The 21,715-nt window shown below is 44.1% G+C and overlaps 1 protein-coding gene across 8 annotated transcripts in view; it reads left to right on the forward strand.

Moving 5' to 3' along the window:
• The window catches only part of HNRNPM (heterogeneous nuclear ribonucleoprotein M), a 39,618-nt gene that overhangs the window by 15,649 nt on the left and 2,254 nt on the right, over positions 1–21,715 (forward strand). The window contains exons 3-15 of one of the 8 annotated variants that reach the window (XM_082620815.1): positions 690–742; positions 1,643–1,650; positions 1,736–1,829; positions 2,943–2,981; positions 3,099–3,134; positions 3,785–3,938; positions 4,799–4,848; positions 5,726–5,786; positions 8,601–8,702; positions 9,985–10,029; positions 10,488–10,565; positions 18,353–18,406; positions 20,442–21,244. In XM_082620815.1, coding sequence (XP_082476941.1) covers positions 690–742; positions 1,643–1,650; positions 1,736–1,829; positions 2,943–2,981; positions 3,099–3,134; positions 3,785–3,938; positions 4,799–4,848; positions 5,726–5,786; positions 8,601–8,702; positions 9,985–10,029; positions 10,488–10,565; positions 18,353–18,406; positions 20,442–21,244 — 1,577 coding nt within the window. Of the gene's footprint in view, positions 1–689; positions 743–1,642; positions 1,651–1,712; positions 1,830–2,942; positions 3,135–3,784; positions 3,939–4,798; positions 4,849–5,725; positions 5,787–8,600; positions 8,703–9,984; positions 10,030–10,487; positions 10,566–14,896; positions 14,996–18,352; positions 18,407–20,441; positions 21,245–21,715 lie in introns of those variants that run through there. The other 7 variants (XM_082620814.1, XM_082620810.1, XM_082620808.1 and 4 more) reach the window with 7 other exon arrangements.

The raw sequence follows: 21,715 nt of genomic DNA on the forward strand, positions 1-21,715 counted from the left end.
TCCTCCTTGTGACGGTTGTGGAGCCTAGTGCTGTGTGCAGGACCAGCCACAGAATCTGTGGGGCCCAGTGCAAAATGAAAACACAGGGCCCCTTATTTTAAAATTACTGAGAATTTCAAGACAGCAACAGAGCATTAAACCCAAGTGCATGGCCCTCAGTGCAGAGTCCCATGCGATTGGATAGGTTGCACACCCACGTAGCTGGCCATGCCATGTGTGCGCCTTTGAGGATATATATTATACATATACACATCTTTGTAGTTAGCATTTGAGCTCAGTTCAGTGGCATTGCAATTTGTGTGCTGTTCACCTTCTTGCAATATTAAGAGTGTATTTGTAAAACTGTTTTCCTCTTTCCCCAAAAAAGTGAATCACGCAGACTTCTTTCCTGTAGATTTGGATTGCCTCTAGTCATGAATGAGTATTTCAGACAGGGAAATTGATATGGAAATCTGTGGAAATAGCTTGTTTGAGGTGGGAGGAAAATCAAGGACATTGTTAACAAGTTTCACCCACTTTTACTGCACACCTGTAATGCCTAGTGTGGTGGTTTAGAGAATATGGAGTGTTTCTGGGCTTTCTTATAAGGCAGAGGCTCCATACAAGGTTGCTGATGATTGTTCTAAATTCCCATTGTTTTCTTGGCTTTTCTCCCTTGGTTTATGTGTCGTCTGGAAACTGATTTGTAGTTGGTGAGGTAACATACGTGGAGCTCTTAATGGACGCTGAAGGAAAGTCAAGGGTAAGTGTCTGAGAGAATTTCTTCTGTGGATTTACTACATGAAAAATGTAACTGTATGGTGGCGTGGAATCGAATGAAATCAGGAAGGCAGTGAGTGCTCATGTTATAGTAGCTATGTTTGATTTTGCCAAACATTGGAGTGGGGTGGGAGGGGATTTGCAAACGGGAGTCCCGCTTTTCCAAATGGCTGGGCAAAGAGCTTTTTGGTATTCTGTTTGGATGCCCAATTTGGATAACTGGGGACCAATAGCAGCATTGTCTCTTTGTTAACAGAGGAATTGGCTGTGTGTGAATTATGCATGGAATTTTAGCGGTGGTATATTAATGTAAAACGTGTGTTCTTGTCTAGAAAATGTTACTTTTTTTGGTTGTTTGCTGTATTTGAAAGTTGTGTGAACCAAAGATTCTGAAAAGTTGCCTTTGTGCCAGTAAATTGTAAAACAAATACTAAAACTTGAACGTTTAAAATTGGCCTAGTTTAAAGAGAAAATTAACTATTTTCTGTCGTGCAATAGAATGGCTTAGAATAATCAAAAGGATGAGCTTAATTTATGGAAGGGATGGATTTAGGAGGAGTATGATAAGGAATTGATTGAGTACAGAGAGAAGCAGATCTAAAGTTTGTGTGATTTCTCGGAGAACCTGAATTTAGGTCTGCTCATTATAACTTCAGCAGCTACAGTGCAATGCTGGTAATGTGAAGGAAGAGGAGATACCAAGGAGCTGAGCTCTTAATAAGGAAGGCTAGGCAAGACACTTCTGTCAGCTTCCCCTTAGAAGGGTTAATTTAAAAACTGTTACATAAATCATATTTTAAATTTATAACTGTCATTGAAATTCACTATTTTTTTTTCTTTTTTTTCCCTTTGCTCTTCTGACTGACTGTGGCTTCTTCCAAAGGGATGTGCGTAAGTATTGTCTAGTTACTTATTGGCAATTGAGCCTTCTAAGTTGTAGGACTGGTTTCACTCATTTCCTTTTGACTCTTCGTAGCGTTGTTGAATTCAAGATGGAAGAGAGCATGAAAAAAGCTGCTGAAGTTCTAAACAAGCATAGTCTGAGTGGAAGACCACTGAAAGTCAAAGAAGTAAGCTCATGAAACACTGTGGATACCGTTTGTAGTTGTCGAGTGTCCCTGTTTGGAGTTAGGTAAAGACAGAATAGTCCTTGATGACATTTTACGGAGCAGAACAACCTGTTGTCGTTAACGAGGAGGGTCAGTCACAGGCTTCAGCAGTCATTCCTGTAAGAACTTGGGATAGTGGCTGAGCACATCTTGAGCCACTGCTGACTGCCTTCCTGACATCTCTGATTTGTGTTAGGCCAGCCTGCCTTGGTTTTCTCAGGGGCAGTCAAACTGAGTCCATGTTTTTTTTTTTTTACTGTGTGTGTATTTGTTTTGTTTGTTTGTTTTAAGGTATTCTACATCTACAGTTTTACTCAGTCTGAACCCTGTTCTTGGCCCATCTTTTTTCTTTTTTAAAATGAGTTTAAATCCTTTTTCATAGCTAATCCAAATCAGGTATCTTCTCTCCCTGGAGGGAACTGGGAGGCTTTTTGTTAATTCAATCCTTCCTTGACTTATTTTTATCTCTTATTCTTGGAGGAAGGTCAGTATATGCGAGCTCAGAGAGGAAAGCATGATAGCGCTTAAGTTCTCTTGTGTGAAGGTAGCATGCAGAAGGGCAGAGAGTTCAAGAATATTGTCAACACCAGAGATTCTTAAACCTTTCCAGACTTTACACATGAGTTAAATGCCTGAATACCTGAAGGATGGAGTACCTTGGTGGTCTAGAGCTGTGTTTTCAAACTTTTGGGAAAATCACCAGTTGGGTTTGCAGAAATTATAAAACCCCATTGAGTTAGTGAGATTCAACTGTACCAAGCCCTTGAAGATCTTATTTCAACCTGGAAGTTTTAATCATGTCATCCACCCCCCCCTCCCTATTTTTGTTTTTTTACTTAGTTCAATTGAGAGCTAAATTTTACACCCTTCCTTTCTTCCTCATTCTTTTGGCTAGAATTGTTCCTGGCCTGGTGGTTTAGTTTTACTTCATTTGAATTTTTTGTTACAGATTTTGAGAAATGGTTTCCAAACAACCTCTCAATCTCTGAAGTTTTGGGGGTATCACTTACTGTGGGAGCATGGTTTTAATTGTCACTGGGTCAGTTAAATGTAACCCTTTTGTGCTTGTTTTAGGATCCTGATGGTGAACATGCCAGGAGAGCAATGCAAAAGGTGATGGCTACGACTGGTGGGATGGGTATGGGACCAGGTGGCCCAGGAATGATTAATATCCCACCCAGTATCCTAAATAATCCTAACATCCCAAATGAGATTATCCATGCATTACAGGCTGGAAGACTTGGAAGCACAGTATTTGTAGCAAATGTAAGTAAATGGAAACATTGTTTCATAAAGTTTGATTTTCTACTTTAGACAATCTTGTCAATGTGTTATAAAAGTAGTTCTGACATTTGAGAAGAAAAACTTAAAAGAGGGTTATGTTATCTTCTTGATTTATTTAAAAAATCATCCTCGGGCTTGGCTTTGTCCCCTAATGACCACTGCAGTCATAAGTCACACAGGCTTGACCATGGTCCTGTTGGGGCCATGTTTATGGAGTTTTGCTGGTGTGTATAAAAGTAGGTGCAGGGTAAAGTGTATGAGCAGAGATTGTGTATCGACATTTCCCTCTTCCTGTTAATGTCTGGGTGAATGGTAATACTTTGCCATTTGCACAGGGAAGTATTTTTAAAAGAAAGTGGATTGGGGAGGATGATGGTAAACCTTATTTGGGGAACAGCATTTTTTAGTATTCACAAAATAAGCATTAACTTGAAAGGTATGAGGTGACTTAAATTGTTATTTCAGAGAAAAGAGAGTAAATAGTAGAAGGCAAACCTTCGTAATCCTATTTGAAAAATTATACTAACATATTTTTGTGACATTTTCTAATGCTTGTTTTCCAACCAGGGCACGTCACATTCATGTAGTAAAAATGTTTACAATGAGATCTTCCTCCCCTTTCTCTTGATTAGCTGGATTATAAAGTTGGCTGGAAGAAACTGAAGGAAGTTTTTAGTATGGCTGGTGTGGTGGTCCGAGCAGACATTCTTGAGGATAAAGATGGAAAAAGTCGTGGAATAGGCACTGTTACTTTTGAACAGTCCATTGAAGCTGTGCAAGCTATATGTATCCTTTTATTGGAACTCAACTCCTGGTGAATTTAGTTTAACCTAAATGTTGTACTAGTAAGACAGGTTTGTGTGGGGAAGTGGTAATTTTGTGTATTAGTATTTCCTATGTGACTAGAGAGAATACATTACTATGGATATTACTAAGGGAGTACAAAGTATCTACATAGTATTGTACTTATGTAGATAGAAGAGATGGTTAGAAAACAGGCACATGTCCATGAGTGGTCTTTTCCATTGTCTCTTTTTAGAGGAGACTGGTTTGAAGGGAGAAGTCCAAAGAATGGAGAGAAATTCAGTGTTATTTCATATGTAAGTCCTTATAGGGCCCTATCCAGTGGATTGACAGAATTCTGGAAGAAGCACTTCTCTCTGACCCTAGGCTGCTCACCCTACTCACCTCAGAGTTACATCTTTGTAGTCACGGGGAGAATACCACACATGAACACTGTCACTAAACTCAGGCAAGATTGTCACTGAATATATTACCCAGAAAACGTGGTACTCCAAAAAATGGTAGAACACCTGGCTTATTGGACACATACAGAAAACTGATGTCAGTGCTTAATTTAAGAGGAGGATGGTTTGGTGAGAAGTGTAAGGTTTTATGAATGGCGCGCCACACCTAAGGAGTAAGCTGAGGTTTCCTTTTTTTCCCCTTGAGTGTTATTTATTGTCCCTTTAATGCTTACTGTAGGAATAAATACTTGAAAGTATAAACAGGAATCAAAATTGCTCATAAATTCACCACTTAGAGGGACTGTGGTAGCAGCAGTTGGAGTATTTTTCTCTTAGGTATTTCTGTTATGCTGTGCATGTTTCTAGAATTGCAGGAAATAGCCTTAATTGTAATATCAGCTATGTTTAATGGCCAACTGCTATTTGACAGACCAATGCACGTGAAAATGGTAAGTTAATAGGATCTTTCCTTTAATATACTCGGATAAGTTTAGCAAAAACATGGGTTTATTAAGAGTATACATACACATAGCCACTGTACTTTCTTTATGGATCAGTCCAAGTTAAAGGGTACAGCACATTGAGCAAATTTATGACAGAAATAACTTTTTGCTCATGCACCTCTTCAGATATTTTTTCCTTTGCACAGTTATTGGCATGGTCAGGAGGTCACTTGCGTATCCTGCTTGAGCAAGTGATCAGTTTCACAGAATGGTTTTATATATATAGGTTGCCAGTTTTCAGAGTATTGCAGTACGTTTAATTAGCATCATATCTATTGTGAACATAATTAAGTCTGATTCAGAAAGCCTTTAAAGTTCTGTTGAAGAGTTTCAGTATAAACATTAGCCCAGCTTTGGCTGTGCCCAAGATGCCAAAGATAACAGTATTAATACAAGCATGACCGGAACGTGCCAAGGGCAATCTAGTTAGGGTTCCAAATCAGGAAGGAAATAAAAGGAGCTCTAAAGGAATTTTTTAGTTCCTTTAAACATTCAGTTTAGTTTTTTGAATAGATAATTGCTTCACATGATTCAGAAGTCAAAAAGCATGAAAAATTCAGTGTGGGAGTCTTGCTCTTACTTTGTGCCCAGGTTCCATCTATCCCCCACAGAGGTATGAATGTGTACTTTTAAAATCTTTCCCCCTTTACACAAAAGGTAGCAACTCTCACATATCCTTTTTATACTTGCATGTTATTCTGTGGCATGGGTGTATTATCATAATGTATCTAACCCATCCTCTGTTGATAGAAATGGTTTCCATCTTTTGCTGTTGCTAACAGTACTGCAGGGAATACTGAGATTTATTCACTTTCTCTTTCAGGATGAGAGGGCCTTACCAAAGGGAGATTTTTTCCCTCCTGAGCGTCCACAACAACTTCCCCGTAAGTGTCTCAATTATTATGGCTAAAATTTTGAATTTGATTTATTCTAACCAGAAAACTGCAATTACCTTTGAACTTGTGCCATGTCATTCTTGTGCCATGTCAGTTATCTTGACCATTCTTGAGTGAAACATTCAAAAAGGTTGTTTGTTTGTTTGCCCTATAGATTTTTCTGGGTGAAAAAATGAGTAGAGAGATTCACAACTTAGGAAGGATTGTTAGGATTACACTGTGGTGTGAGGCAGGCCACTCAGGATGTAGAGGCTGTAGTTGGGAAGAAACAAACTGCAAAGGGAATTAAAGCCAGGTTGCACTTCGGTTGAAAAGCGATTGGTTATTACCATGTGGCCTAGCAATTCCACTCCTAGGTATACTACAAGAGAGCTAAAAACTTAACATCCACACAGAAATTTGTACACAGGTGTTCATGGCAGCATGATTCCAGCTGATGAATGGGTAAATAAAATGTGATAAATCCACACAGTGGAATAGTACTCAGCCGTAAAAAGGAGTGAAGTACTGATACATGCTACAGAATGGACGAACCTTGATTCCATCTCTGAGAAATGTCTAGAATAGGCGAGTCCACAACAGGTGGATTGTGGTTGCCAGGGGCTGGGGAAAGGGGTGAGTGGAGAGTGACTGCTTATGGGGATGGGATTTCTCTTGGGGGTGATGAAAATGTTCTGGAATTGGATAGTGGTGATGGTTGTGTAACTCTGAATATACTAAAAATCACTGAACTGTACACTTTAAATGGGTGACTTTTACGGTGTGTGAAGTACAGTGATCAGAAGTTTTACACAGTGTTATTCGCAACATGCAGGTGAAAATCTATCCTGGGACAGGGAAGGCTTGTTGGTTGGTTGGTCACCGCGTGGGTGGAAACAGCGCACAGTAGTGAAGTCCTAGGCACTCCCTCTGGCAGGCCCACAGAGAGGAGCAGAGCCTGAGCACAGACAGCCCAGGGAGTGGGAGTGAGGGCCTGCTGTAGCGTGAGGGCTGGGGAATCTGTGGTGCGGGCAGGGCTAATCTGTAGAAGGAAGACTGGGTGGTGGGTGAGGGCAAGGTCTGCTTGTGCTGTGCTAGGGAGGACTTCCCCCGCCGAGGCTGCTGGGGTGGAGCTGTTTGGAGGGCCGGCCAGTCCCTCCTGTCTGGAGCAGTGGCTCAGCCGTGGGAGATTGAACTGAATGGGAGCTTAGACTAGAACACTAACTCTTCTTCGCAGTTTAGGATTGTAGAAGCATCGTAGAAGCAGATTTTGAGTGGAGGTCTGTGGTTTCGGGAATAGGAGATGGCTTATCTGTTGAAAGTTAAGGACCCCATTTCCTTGTCATAATCAGTGTGATCACTTGCAGTAATTACCCAGAAACAGGGCGATGGCTCTTGTTGACTTTGGGCCTGGAGGAGGGGTGTGAGGGCTGCTTGGCAGCCTCGGCTGGCACACTGGGCTCCAGGGAGCCCATTATCTGTGGCTTTTGGTCTCCCCAGCACATTTCAGAGGGTTGACTTCAAAGTCTTCAGTGCTTTGGGGAGTAAGTAACCTTGGTGAGCTCTTGCTCCTGTTTCTATGCAGTTTAGGAACAGGGATTTTAATCAGATTAAATATTTGGGAACTGGTGTCAGGTTGTTTTAGTGAACTTTGTTCCCGTTTCAAAAATCTCACCTGGTCTTGGTTTAAGCCTCCGACCCATGGTGACCCAGAGCATTGTAAGTGTCTTATGCTGTCAGGCCTTGTTGGCTGCTCCCTGTTTGTGGAGCAGGGAGTTGAAGGTGGTTTGGGTACGATGCACGCCTTAGGAAGCTTTCTGGGTAGAAGATAAGTTCTTTGAATACACTAGCTTCATTGCTGTTAAAACCGCCTGCAGCGGAGTCAGAATATGTAAGCCCCGTGTGTTAATTGGCTGGTTTATGACATTGTTTATCGTGAGAAAAGTCCTTTGGGTCTCCAGGTTGAGAGGTGTGGGTTGGGCATATGTGTACCGCTTGCCACCTGATGTCTCTAGTTGCCTGTTTTGATTTTAAACATTTCTCAGTTCACGATTTAGGGAAACAAATCGGTGCTCACGATTCTCATTGAGTGGGTTGTTCATGGTTCTTCTCTGTTGTTTTCACGTGAACTGATTTTTAGTTGCCCTTGTTTTATTTTTTAAATTTAATTTTTTATTTTTTTTTTTATTTATTATTTTTTTTTTTTTTGCGGTATGCGGGCCTCTCACTGTTGTGGCCTCCCCCGCTGCGGAGCACAGGCTCCGGATGCGCAGGCCCAGCGGCCATGGCTCACGGGCCCAGCCGCTCCGCGGCATATGGGATCCTCCCAGACCGGGGCACGAACCCGTATCCCCTGCATCGGCAGGCGGACTCTCAACCACTGCGCCACCAGGGAGGCCCCTAAATTTAATTTTTTAAAATTTATTTTTCCTTTATTTATTTTTGGCTACATTGGGTCATTGTTGCTGTGCATGGGCTTTCTCTAGTTGCGGCGAGTGGGTTTCTCACGCGGTGGCTTCTCTTGTTGCGGAGCACAGGCTTTCGGCGCGTGGGCTTCAGTAGTTGTGGCACGTGGTGCCCTTGTTTTATACATATCTCACACTCTAATCTGTAAAGTTGTATAAGAGCTTATGCCTTAAAAGGGAGAGCTCCCAAATGCACCCTTGTTGACTCATGGATTAGACCCTTGATTTGCTGGTGGAGGTGGGCCGTGGGATAAGCGTGACAGCTACAACACGGTAAACAAAGGCTCTTTTTGCCTTTGAGAGTCATGGTTTCCTGAGTACGTGGAATTAATACTCTGACTTTCTCTTTTCCTTTCAGATGGACTTGGTGGTATTGGCATGGGGTTAGGACCAGGAGGGCAGCCTATTGATGCCAATCATTTGAATAAAGGCATTGGAATGGGCAACATAGGACCTGCAGGTGAGAAATACGGTGTGCCTCGACTGGGGATTTCTGGGGAAGTTAAAGTTACTGAAGTTAACTATTGGGATAATTGGACATTGAATAGTTCAAATGGAATGAGGCTTTAATTGGGACAAAATTAATTCCCTCCTTATTTATCTTTGATACATTTTGATAAAAACAGTATTTTGTATTTTTACCGAGTTGAGTGTTCTTTTCTAAAGCTATTATGCTTTGCATTTTATCCTCACGAGACCTTCTGAGCTGAGGTACTCAGTTAAGCCTTTTGGTAAAAGGAGGCAAGCCAGAGAGTTGGTCTTGCTCAAGGTCACACTGTCAGTTAGTGACAGAAACTGTAGGTCTCCTGATCCTGGGACCACAGCACTGCCACAGTCTATTACCCAGACCCCCTTGGGTTCTCACCTGGTGTTAACATGGCTTCTAGAGGTAGGGGCGTTGGTGGATGCAGAAAGGTATGGAGGGCCTCATTGCATGACAGCATAGCTGTCATAGGCCACAAGGACGAATGATGCACAGTGTTGTCTTTGTTTAAGAAGAAAAGAAATAGCTAATGAATAAAAGCTTTGGCGTGTAGAATAAACTTTGAACTTCACTTTTTAGCATTTTCGTTTTCGTGCAGCGAAGCATTCGTATATCATTTTAAAGCATTTCATTTTTATAACCTCAGGCCTATGTCTTTCTTGAAATTCTTTGAATTGCAAGATGGATGCCCTCTACCCTACTACTGTCAGTTCTGCATATCCTTTGACTCCCTCCCAGATTAAACTCTGGGGCTGATCAAAACGTCTTGGCCCATCACCTTGGGTGGCTGGCTATACCAGTCTGAACACCACATCCCCTAACTGATACCTCAGAGGAAAGGCTGCTGGTGGCAGGAAGGGAAGCCTCAGCGTTCTGAGGAACTGCTTTTTATTTAGAGCGTTTTACCTTTAAAAGGGAGTTTTAAATCTACTTCTGTTCCCTAGTCTGTACCTGATATTTATATCTCATGTTTAAAACTGTCTAACTTGGGCATTTAATGAAACTGTGTGGACACTATAAAATTTTGCGTCACATGGTGATTATTTTGTTAAAGGCTTAAATAGTTTTCCTGGAATGTACTAGTTTGACAGTTGAAATGGAAGAGCCCCCACCCCATTTTTTGCACTTGACAATTAAAATATGTTTGTAGTTAGGGATATTTTTGCTCATTTGCTGGTGTGGAATTTCTTGTGCTTTTTAAGTTCAAACTTTACTGCTTTGACATAATTTTAGTTTGCATTGACTTTTTCTTTTTAAGGAATGGGAATGGAAGGCATAGGATTTGGAATAAATAAAATGGGAGGTAAGAAATTTAAAATGAAGTACAAATGTAATTACTTTTAGGTATGGTTTTCCCTCTTTTTTGTCCCCCTTCCTTTTCTCTTAAGTTCTGCATGAAATTCTCACTTAGATTTCCAAAAAGTTTGAGTCTAGAAATTACTTTTACCTGTTGATCCTTCTAGTGGGTGTCTTGGCCTTTGGTTCTGGCTTTCTCACTAACTAGCTCTGTGACCTTGGGCAAATCACTCCATCTCTCTGGGCCTTCTTTGCTTGTCTCTTCATTGAGGGGGTTGGATCAGATAAGCCTTTCGAAGATGTGATTTTTAAGTAAGGGCACTAGCCTTTTTTTCTCCAAAAGCCCTTAAACTTGGTGAGTTTCTGGCAGAAAATGCCGTAGGTGAAACTTGTAAAAACATTTTTCTTTGCTTGTTCAGTCTGAGTCTTGTTAGGCTGGTGCTAAAATGCGAATGTCTCTTTCAGGCATGGAGGGACCCTTTGGTGGTGGTATGGAAAACATGGGTCGATTTGGATCTGGGATGAACATGGGCAGAATAAATGGTAAGATTTGTGTTTCCTTCCTGCTTATACCTACCTTTGTTGGCTGTTGGCTCTCAGGTGACCTTTAGGCAGCAGACCCATTTTTAATAAGTGATTTCTCACTTCCACTTCTGTACTGAATCTGATATCTTTGAATTGCCTTAAATAGTTTGTATTCCAGAAGCTAGACTTAGTGGTAGGGAAGTGTTAATTCTCTTAGTTACTAAATTCTTGAGGTTTTCTGTGTTTCAGATCTTCCCAATAATTGTCCAGTAAAACTTTAAAGCTTTCCTATTGCCTCCAGCACTTGCCTCCCCTGGAGTGCTGGACTGGGTGAGTTCTTGACCATCTGCTCTGATGTCTCCAAATTGTGAGCAGAGGCATTTGTTTAATTTAGCATTTATATAATGCAAAATTTGGCATACTATTATTTAAATCTTCCAGCCCTCCCAACTTAATAACCGAAATATAATTATATCATTTGTAGTAGTAACACTGTGTTATTTCATTTAGTTCTCGCAAGAACCGCATGACGTGTAGGTACTGTTATCTCCATTTCATTGGAAACTGAGGCCCACAGTGACTTGCCTAAGGTCCGATGGCTAGTAATGGTGGGATATGGATCCCGGCTGTCTGGCTCCAGAGCTTGGCTCTTAATCACGCTGAGATCCTGCCTTTTAGAATTGCCTTCAGGCGTCACCCCCAACCCCTACCCACCCACCCACCCTGCCCCCACCCACCAGCAGGGCTATAGAATACCAGGAGAAACTTGCTGTTATGAAAGTCTGTCTTTCTAAGTCCTCTGGGTGTGGGTGGACTCTGACCCACACCTGTGGGAATGCTGCTGCTTTTATACACAGACTTTTCTGGAATGGGAAGTTACTAAGGACTTGGGGTTTCTTTTGTTTTTTGTTTTTACCTTTTTAAATTGAAGTATAGTTGATTTACAATGCTGCATTAATTTCTCCTGTACAGCAAAGTGACTCAGTTATACACATAAGGATTTGGGTTTAAATGTTTCTTTGCTGGTCTGTAGTAACATATCATGTGCAGATGGTACAGAGCAAGCAAGAACCTTACTAGGATAGATATTAACTGTCAAACTGGAAAGAGTGACATTCCTGATGAATAAGCTGCCCTTCTTCATGGAGTGCCTTGTTCTAGATGATGATGAAAAGATTCAGGAAGATTCTTACCATTAATAAGGAATGAAGGGACAAAGGTCTGTGTTTCCAGTGTGCTTTCAGGCTTGCCTTTAGCTCATGTGTCCATGGAGTTTTTAATAAAAAGTGAGAGTTGGAGAGGTCTGGCTTAATAAAGTGTTTGCTCAGAACAGATGAGCCATTAGAAAGGAGATTTGGGTTGCTGCTCTGAGGAATTTAGTGATGCGACTTAGAAGTAGATGGAAACGAGGGTGGGAGCTGTGCTGAGCCATGGGGACAAAGTCTTTGGTAATCTGGCAGATGGAATGCATCAGTTCACGCTTCTGAGCCTGGTGATTCAAGGTTCAGAGTGCTGATTGTCCTGAAGAGCCACAGTGGAAGTTGTGTTCTTACGCTGTGTGCTTAGATGTTCTCTGATACAGATAGATACTCAGAGTCCTCCTTTTCCATCCTCTACAGCAGAGAACAGGGCCTTCCTTGCCCTGGAGCTGTTTTGAGATTTGGGTGCAATTGGCTCTAGAGCCCTTGGGTGCTGCGTCCAAGGAAGGTTTCGATCACTGGGAAAAAGTTGATAGGGATGTTTCAGATTTAACTTAATGTTTAGTTGATTATCATGATACATCACATTATAGTCACACGTGCTGACAACATTAGGCTGATTAGAAATCAGATTCTCAGGGCCAGTCAACCAACCAGTAGAGGTCAAATCTTCATAGGATGGGTACAAAAATTTTAAATTGAAAGATCATCAAATATTAAATGATGACTGGTTTGATGCAATATTTAACAATGAAAATTCTTTCTCTGTCTCTCTTGCTCTCTTTTTTGTGTCGGTGGGGAGTACATTGGAGTTCGTACAGGGTTGGTTCCCTGTACTCTACGTTCTGTTGACAGTTGGGAAGATAAATTCTGAGGCCTTTGCCAACACATTACTGCCTGCATGTGACTTCCTAATGTGTGTGGGGGGTGTCTTCTTCACGGGCTTATGGTAAGGATTAAAGGAGTGCAGCAGAGCCCCCATCCATTACGGTGCCACTCTGGGATTTCTGTTCTGCGTATACAGGCTCGCACAAGTTAGATATATTTCCAGCAGATGGCATGCCACCAACCTATGGGATTCAGTTGGGTGGATTCAAGCTATGAATGTAAAGTCCACCATTGTCATCTGCTGCATCTTCTTATTAATTCATAATGCTAGTCCGCTTCCACGTTTGTAATAGACTCATTTACTTCTTTGAAAGTATAGGGGCTCCAGCTGCATATTTTGTAGTTGTGCAGTAAAAGATGTCCATTATGTAGCACTTGTATACCTGATATTTCTAAGGAGCAAGATTAATTAACTAGGTTTTCCAGGGACCTCTCAATATGGAAAGGAGACATAGTGTGACACACATTTTAAGTCTTGCTTTAGATGAATATACAAGGAAAGAAGTAGCCAGTGACAGGAGTCATGAAAGGGTTTCTCAAACAGGTGACAGCTGTGGTGGGGCTTTTCCCCCACAGAAGCTAAGACCTTGTTGTTGTTGTTTTTAAATAAATTTATTTATTTTATTTATTTAATTTTGGCTGCGTTGGGTCTTTGTTGCTGCGCACAGGCTTTTCTCTAGTTGTGGCGGGCGGGGGCTACTCTTCATTGCGGTGCGCGGGCTTCTCGTTGCGCTGGCTTCTTGTTGCAGAGCACGGGCTCTAGGTGCGCAGGCTTCAGTAGTTGTGGCTCGTGGGCTTAGTAGTGGTGGCTCGTGGGCTCATTAGTGGTGGCTCGTGGGCTCTAGAGCGCAGGCTCAGTAGTTGTGGCGCACGGGCTTAGTTGCTCCGCGGCATGTGAGATCTTCCCGGACCAGGGCTCAAATCCATGTCCCCTGCACTGGCAGGCGGATTCTTAACCACCGCGCCACCAGGGAAGTCCGAAGACTTTTGTTTTTATTTATTTATTTATTTGGTTTGTTTTTGTTTTTGATTTTTGGCGGTACGCGGGCCTCTCACTGTTGTGGCCTCTCCCGTTCCGGAGCACAGGCTCCGGACGCGCAGGCTCAGCGGCCATGGCTCACGGGCCCAGCCGCTCCACGGCACGTGGGATCTTCCCGGACCGGGGCATGAAGCCGTGTCCCCTGCATCGGTAGGCGGACTTCCAACCACTGCGCCACCAGGGAAGCCCCCCAAGACTTTTGTTTTTAAAAGATGTTGTGGGACTTCCCTGGTGGCGCAGTGGTTAAGAATCCGCCTGCCAGTGCAGGGGACACGGATTCGAGCCCTGGTCCGGGAAGATCTCACATGCCGCGGAGCAACTAAGCCCGTGAGCCACAACTACTGAGCCCGCGTGCCACAACTACTGAAGCCTGTGTGCCTGAAGCCCGCTAGCTGCAACTAGAGAAAGCCCATGCGCAGCAACGAAGACCCAATGCAGCCAAAAATATAAGTAAATTAATAAATTTGTTTTAAAAAAAAGACACTGTGAAAAACAGCAAATACAGCTGCAATCAGCATAGAAAAAAATAGTGAAGTTACCAAACCCCATTATGGAGATGAAACCACTCCAGTTGTCAGTAGAGAAGTCATGTTGTTTGTGCACAGGCGTCTTTCTCTGTTCTCATGGTTGTGCGTGTGATTGGAACATGGGTTTTTGCATTGGAGTTAGGTTCCAGCCTTTGCCTCACTCCTTACCAGGCATGTGACCTTGGTCAAGATGCTAAGTCATTTGAGCCTCAGTTTCTTTGTAAAGGGGCAGTGGTGATGGAGAGGTAATGCAGGTATGCAGTCTGGTTGTGAGGATTCCATGAAATAATAGCACATATAAAGCCCTGGGCAGGGCAGGGCATGTTGGAAGTGCCCCAGAGGTGGTAGCTGCTGCTGCTGTAACATAGGCAGGCTCTCCTGCAGCCTACCTTTGACACTTCATGCACTGCAGCCTCCCCACACCAGTTACTGCAGTAGTGGGTGCTTGGTGTATCCATTGTGTGACTGTGTATAAGCTGGAAATTAGTCCTAATGGACTAAAGGTGGGTTGTGTTCAGGGATTCATTTGAGGTGACTTTCTTTTTTAAGGAATAAAGGATGAACGATGGTTTCCTATAGAAAAACTAAAATATGCTGACTTGCTGGTAGCTGTTGTGTGTTTATAGTTTTTTGTTTTTAATGTCTAAAACATAATGGTATTCCTGGAAAGGCCTAGGGTAATATTTTTCTCCACAGAGATGGAGCGTGGCATGGGTGGAGGATTTGAGAGAGACTTTGCCAGAAATGAAATGGGAATGTCTCGAAGCTTTGGAGAGCCCCTTGGCAGAGGAATGGGTAAGAAGGCCCCATGGGCCCCTATGTGGGCGGGGTCAACCCCCCGGGGGTGCAGGCTCACCCTGATGTCGGGAGGTTCTTAGGCAAAGTCAGCTATTTTTCCTTAGGCTTTAAAAAAAACTGTATGTTTTCTAGGTCTAGATACAAACTTTTGGTCCTTGAATTTTTTTATTGGTATCAACAGCACCATTTTTCTTAGTCTTTTCAGATGGCTGCTTTTTTCACATTGGTATAAGGTGTTTTCTTGCTGTGGAGTTAAAAACTGCTGTGTTACATGACGTTGTGGCTCTCTAGTCACGGTAGAGATCTTCAAGGGTGTGAGTCTCCTTAGTCCAGGGGCCTGTGGTGTTCAGTTAACAAAGGATGACGGTTTGCTTGCTGATGCACTTGAAAGAGATCTTGGTGAACAGGGAAGTTTTCTGATGTTGGAAGGCCTGGAGTATGGGGCCTGTCTAAATGTAGTTTTGGTTAGTTTGCAAAGCAGTTTCTTCTTTACTTTTCCATGAATGTCTTCCCCTGTTTTGAGTTTAGACATTTCTGAGAATCTGTCAGCCTGATTCTTAATTAGTGTGGAACAAGGAGATTGTCTATTCCTGGGCTCTGAAGTTTGTTTCTCTCAAAGGAGATTTAGAGCATGGATAACTCTCTCCCCAACACCACCTCCCCCATCTTCATCAGCTTCTCATCCTGTGCAGGTAAGCGGCTACTAGGTGATAGCCTCAAAGAGTGTTCAGCCCGTCTTGGTGGGACACCTTGGGCTAGCTCTGAGGATTTTAAGCTTTATTATGTCTAGTTTGTATGAGCTGAGCTGTATTTATCTCCAGGAATCCTATCTTCTTTGTTTCCTTCATGGAAACCAGGAATTATTAGAAACTATTTCTCTCAGAGTAGACTGTTGGCTTTTGTTTCATTTGTCCCCCTGACCATGGTTAGGAAAGTTAAGTGATTTTTCTTGCATCGAAACTAGCTGGTACTGAAGATTTACTTTTTCTGTGCTTACTTGATATGACTGTAGCTTTATTCTAGATTGTTCCAGAGCTTTAGAATTTGGGGGTGAGTTCATTATCTGTATGTGACTAGGTCAGTTAAAACTTTCTTGTTGCCATGACTGGCTTTGTTTTTTGTGTCTTGAAATGGTAGGGTATTAAATTTTTTTTTTTAATTTATTGCAAATACTAATTTGTGGATGGATACCTGTGGTGAGAAGAACAAAATGGCGCGTGACTTTCCTCCCACAGGCACTTTGTGCTGCTCTTGAACCTTCAGTCCTTTGCTGCTCTGGGTCCTCTCACCTCACCTCTGTGATGAGGCTTGTCAGCCTTGGCCCAGATCCTGTGGAGGCACAAGAGGTGGACTGGTGAGGTTATTTCATGTGGCAACAGGAAACACGTCCTGTCCTGACCTGAATATAGGAAGGTCATCTGCAGGCCTTGCTATCTCCTGCTACTTTGGCACCTTCTTTCTGATTGAGACCATGGTCTGTTTGTCCTGAGGCTTCCCAGAGTGACCATGGGCAAGAGCAAGGAGCTTTTGTTCTCTTGCTACTTATGATCAGACTCAAGTTAGTGAAATGGTCTTTGTACCAAGTAAAATCTTTAAGTCAGGTTTTCAGAGTAGTTGCCTGGATTGTTTTTTTTTTTTCAGATTCAGTTCTTGGTCTTTTTTTTTCTGTAGTATTTACTTGACAGTTGGGTCATTTTGGTGTGCTGCTTTTGTAGTGCTCTCCCTGTTCAGTATCCCTTCTTTCCTATCGAGGCAGTAGATCTTTGTACTTCTTTGTGCAAACAACTGTACTTGGTGCTCCAGGGCTATAGATAGATATGTGATCCTTAACTTTGAGGGATGTGGTGTAGCTAAGGAGACGGTGCTCAGAGTGGCTTGGGACAGCACTAGAGATCGGCACGTAGAAGTGGCCTAGTTGAGGGAGCCAGTGGAGATGTTGATTCCCGGGCTCTCGGCAGCTATGTGAGCACCACACAAAGGCGATCATTTTCTGTGTTAAGATTTGAAAAAGCACTGCTCTAGATGCTTGATAGAAGTGTTCTGCTCAGAGAACACAGGATCCAGGCAGGGGTGTAAGAAGACCATGCAGGAGATGCAGTTCACGCTGGAGGGGCTGGACTTCAGCATAGGTAGAGGGCGGGGGTACTGGCCCACAGAGAGGGCAGACAGCATCAGGTGCAGAGGCTTGGAGATGTCAGTCTACTTGGGGTGGGAAGAACAGAACAGATATTAAAGTTTTAAGGCAGAGCAGGGAGCCCTGTGAACACCCATGAAAATAATTTGGCCTTTCTCTTCAAATCAGTGGTCGGCTGATTGTGAAGTCTTTTGCCAGGGAATGGTTTGATCCAAGTGCTGTTTTAGGAACTAGAACCTAGGCCTGGGCATGCTGAGTAGGCTCCCAGGCATCATGGAAGAATAAGCCCTGGTCTTGCTTCCTGGCTGGAGGTCTGTTTTCTTGGTGTACTTTCCCACCCCCTTCCTTTAGCAGGTAGTTGTAATACCTGAAACAGCTGCAGGGCTAGGGTTTAATCTCTTCACGGTTATGGTCAAAATATGATATGTGCTCTGTGGCTGTTGTCCATGTTGCTCAGCACACTTCAGGACCAGAGAGGGGGTGGGTACAAGTGTCTTTTATATAGTGAAAGACCCAGACGAGACTTAAAATGATAGCATTAGACAAACTCAATAGAAGTTTGAGTGAACCGCTAGCGACAAGCGGCAGTATTGCTGTTTTGGAAAGCTGAGTGTGTTGGGGTTTTGTTCACCTGAGGCTTTGTCTGTCACTTGGTTACCATCACGTTTAGCTCCTTCCCGGCAGGGCTTGTAGGCTCAGTTTGCTGCAGGCTTCCCTTGCCTGGCTCGTTGATTAGGTCATATTTCCAGCACTGCATGCGGTTGCTGCTGGTTTTCAGGGGTTGGGCTCTAAGTTGGGCTCTAAGTGTAGCTACAGTGGTAGTTTGTTGAAGGGTAACTGTGAGATGCTGATTGGATCTGGGTGGGTGAGTGCACGCTTCAGTCTGTGAGTACTGAGTGTCTGGACCGGCTTTAGAAAACTGTGCTACTGGCCCCATTCTTGCTCTAACCTTCCAAGTTCAGCTCGTGGGTGCAGTACCAGAGGCCCTGCCAACTGGGCCTCAGACTCTGGAGCTACATGGGACTCTAGCATCATGACCCATCATCAAGGACCCTTACAGTTTTCCAGTAAAATGACCTTGTCTGTGTGTATATTTCTCAACCCCTTCCCCTTTCCTTTTTTATTTTTTAATTAGTAGTAGTCCTGCTCTGGAATCTGTAATAAATTTCTATTACCATAGAGGAATTTGGCTAATTTTTTTTTCTTCCTGATTTCCTTAGAAATCCTAAGTAATGCACTGAAGAGAGGAGAGATCATTGCAAAGCAGGGAGGAGGTAGGAAACGCTTAGTTTTGATGTTTTGATTTTTAGAATAGGCCTGTGTTACCGGGGATAGTAGTGTAGTGGTGAAAGCATGGGCTCTAAAATAGACTGCCTGGGGTGGGGAACCAGCTCTGGCTCCTCCTAGCTATGTGACATTTGGCAAGTTACTGAACTTCTCTGTTTTTCGTACTGCAAAATGGGGATATAATGGTACCTACCTCATAGGGTTGTTCTGTAGAGTAAATGAGTTATTGCATAAAAGAGGACCTACGTATGTGCTGTGTACACGTTAGCCATTGTCAAAATGTCCGTGTAATCTGGGGACTTTCTTGTTTCTAGTACTACAAAATTGTAAATTGCTAAAAGTAAATATTTTACCTGATTATAAAAGTGTACACCACCTAATCATAGCATATGTTTACTATGTACACATGTACTCACAAAAATTCAGAACATTATGAAGAAAATAAATACCTGAAATCTCACTGCCCTGTGATGAATGCTGTAAATATTTTGGAATATATTCTCCCATTAATACACTTTTTTAAAGGGGTACCTAAAACTAAATGTACTTAATTCAGTCTGATTTTTTTTTTTTTTCCCTCATGGCTCTGAGCATCTTGGCATTTCCTTGGTAACTCCACTTGCTGGATTTATTTCTGTGGTGGGCTGATTCTAGAACTCCATGTGGGTACCGTTTCTTCCTAGTTCTCTGCTGCTATTGGCATCTGGAGTGTCACCCTCATTTTTGGTACTTTTGGGTATGCTACCCACCCTCTCTAGGTCTCTTACATTTTTTATAGTTTTTGAGATATTTCTGCTGTGAAAGCTTAATATTCTTAAAATTATGTTTATATTTTGCCACTTGGTGCACTGTTATTCAGCCAAGGAAACAGTCACCGAGAAGTGGCATGACTCGTGCAAGGTCACGGCTTTGGTCAGTTGGAGAATCAAAGAAACGGCTGAATTTCCTCTTCTTGAATTTGCATCTTGGCCTGGGCTGCTTGATTCAGGAATGGGCTGGCTGAGGGCTCAGCTGCCCATTTTTCAGAGGCAGGTGGTGGTGGTCGTGAAGCTTGAGTGAGGGGGACCCTCGGGCTCTGCTTGTGGAAAAACTTGGTTGGCCAGTGGCCTTGGTGGTGGAGCCAGACCCTCCTTCTCCAGAATTGCAAGCATCACAGGGTCGGCTGTGCACTGCTGACCTGCCAGCGTGTGTCTAGCTGAACCATGACAGTGAGGGACTGATCCCAGGCCTCTTACTAAATTTACTCTGCAGTGCCATCAGATTTTTTTCCTCCAAAGCTAGCAAAGTTATACACGGCAAAGTCGGTTGGCGGTTTCCGTGACAGAGTAAGGTTCCCTAGAAGTGGCTAGCTGTGTTCATTTGTATGTGAGGATCTGTATTGGTGTTGGTGTTTGTTTTCTTTATCTCTTCCTGATTACATGGCTGTGTAATAACTTACCTATGCCGTGGAGGTGCTAAGGAAATGCAGCCAGACTGGTTACCAGCAGGGCATTGTAGAGGGACAAGTTGGGAGAGGATAGAGGTTGTGAGCAATTTTAATTGTCCCCATTATAATCCATTATGTCGGGTGACCACCTGAGTGTGGGGTTTCTGTCCCTCGCGCTCCCCACCCCCCCCAGAGCCTTCATCAATGTCTGGTGGTGGGCAAACTGCAGGGTTCTCAAGGAGTTGATGCCTGTTGCTCACAAAGCTTGTCACAAGTATTAGCACTTTCAGAATAACATGGAAAACATTGTTGATCAAAGTCCTTGGGGTGGGTTTTTTCCCTCTTTAAATTTTATTATGGAAATTAACTGTGGCACAGAAGTAGGAAGAATGATGTACTCACTACCCAGCTTTAACAGTTGTCAACATTTGCAGGATATCTAATGATAACTTATTGTGGGACTTAAAATTTCTGAACCGTGGTTGAGCTTGTGAAGTGCCCAGGCCTCTGCACCCAGGGAACCCTCCTGGCATGGTGTGCACACAGATCCTCAAGTACCTGACATATGCCTGACACATTTTGTGTCTCTGTTTTAGGTGGAGGCGGAGGCAGTGTCCCTGGAATTGAGAGGATGGGCCCTGGCATTGACCGCATTGGGGGTGCCGGCATGGAGCGCATGGGTGCAGGCCTGGGCCACGGCATGGATCGTGTGGGCTCTGAGATTGAGCGCATGGGCCTGGTCATGGACCGCATGGGCTCAGTCGAGCGCATGGGCTCCGGCATCGAGCGCATGGGCCCGCTGGGCCTCGACCACATGGCCTCCAGCATCGAGCGCATGGGCCAGACCATGGAGCGCATCGGCTCTGGCGTGGAGCGCATGGGTGCCGGCATGGGCTTTGGCCTGGAGCGTATGGCCGCACCCATTGACCGTGTGGGCCAGACCATCGAGCGCATGGGCTCTGGCGTGGAGCGAATGGGCCCTGCCATCGAGCGCATGGGCCTGAGCATGGAGCGCATGGTGCCCGCAGGCATGGGGGCAGGCCTGGAGCGCATGGGCCCTGTGATGGATCGCATGGCCACCGGCCTGGAGCGCATGGGCGCCAACAACCTGGAGCGCATGGGCCTGGAGCGTATGGGCGCCAACAGTCTCGAGCGCATGGGCCTGGAGCGCATGGGCGCCAACAGCCTGGAGCGCATGGGTCCCGCCATGGGCCCGGCCCTGGGCGCTGGCATTGAGCGCATGGGCCTGGCCATGGGTGGTGGTGGCGGTGCCAGCTTTGACCGTGCCATCGAGATGGAGCGTGGCAACTTTGGAGGAAGCTTCGCAGGTTCCTTTGGTGGAGCCGGAGGCCATGCTCCCGGGGTGGCCAGGAAGGCCTGCCAGATATTTGTGAGAAATGTAAGTGGCTCTTCAGGAACTTCTCAGGGGTCGTATGCACAAGGGAGGAGGGGGCAGGAAGCCAGCAGGACTGAGTGGTAGCAGGTCAAAGTCAGGGAGAGCTGAGTAGCATGCAAGGGCCCTTTGCCACTTTCCCCGAAGTTTGGTGTTGGGAGAATGAGAGGGAATGTGAGAGCTCATGATACTTGTGCAGCAGAAATAGTGGGTTTTGTGAAATCCTAGGCTTCTCTGACTACTGGATGGAAAAGACAGTGATCTGAAGAACTTGAGTTTCTTGAACTCTCAGCTTGATGAGCTGCTAAATGACATGGCATGACAGTTCGGGAGTGGGGGGGAAAGGCTGTATCTGAATTACCTTTACCAGATTGACCACCTTTAGCTGCTATTCAGTGGTTCTGTGGGCTGCTCACCACAGGCAGCTGTGTGTTCTGCTCCATGCATGGTGCTCCCACAGACAGATGCAGACAGGAG

This window comes from Mesoplodon mirus, assembly GCF_964341445.2.
Source record: "Mesoplodon mirus genome assembly, chromosome: 5".
Lineage (NCBI taxonomy): Eukaryota > Metazoa > Chordata > Mammalia > Artiodactyla > Ziphiidae > Mesoplodon > Mesoplodon mirus.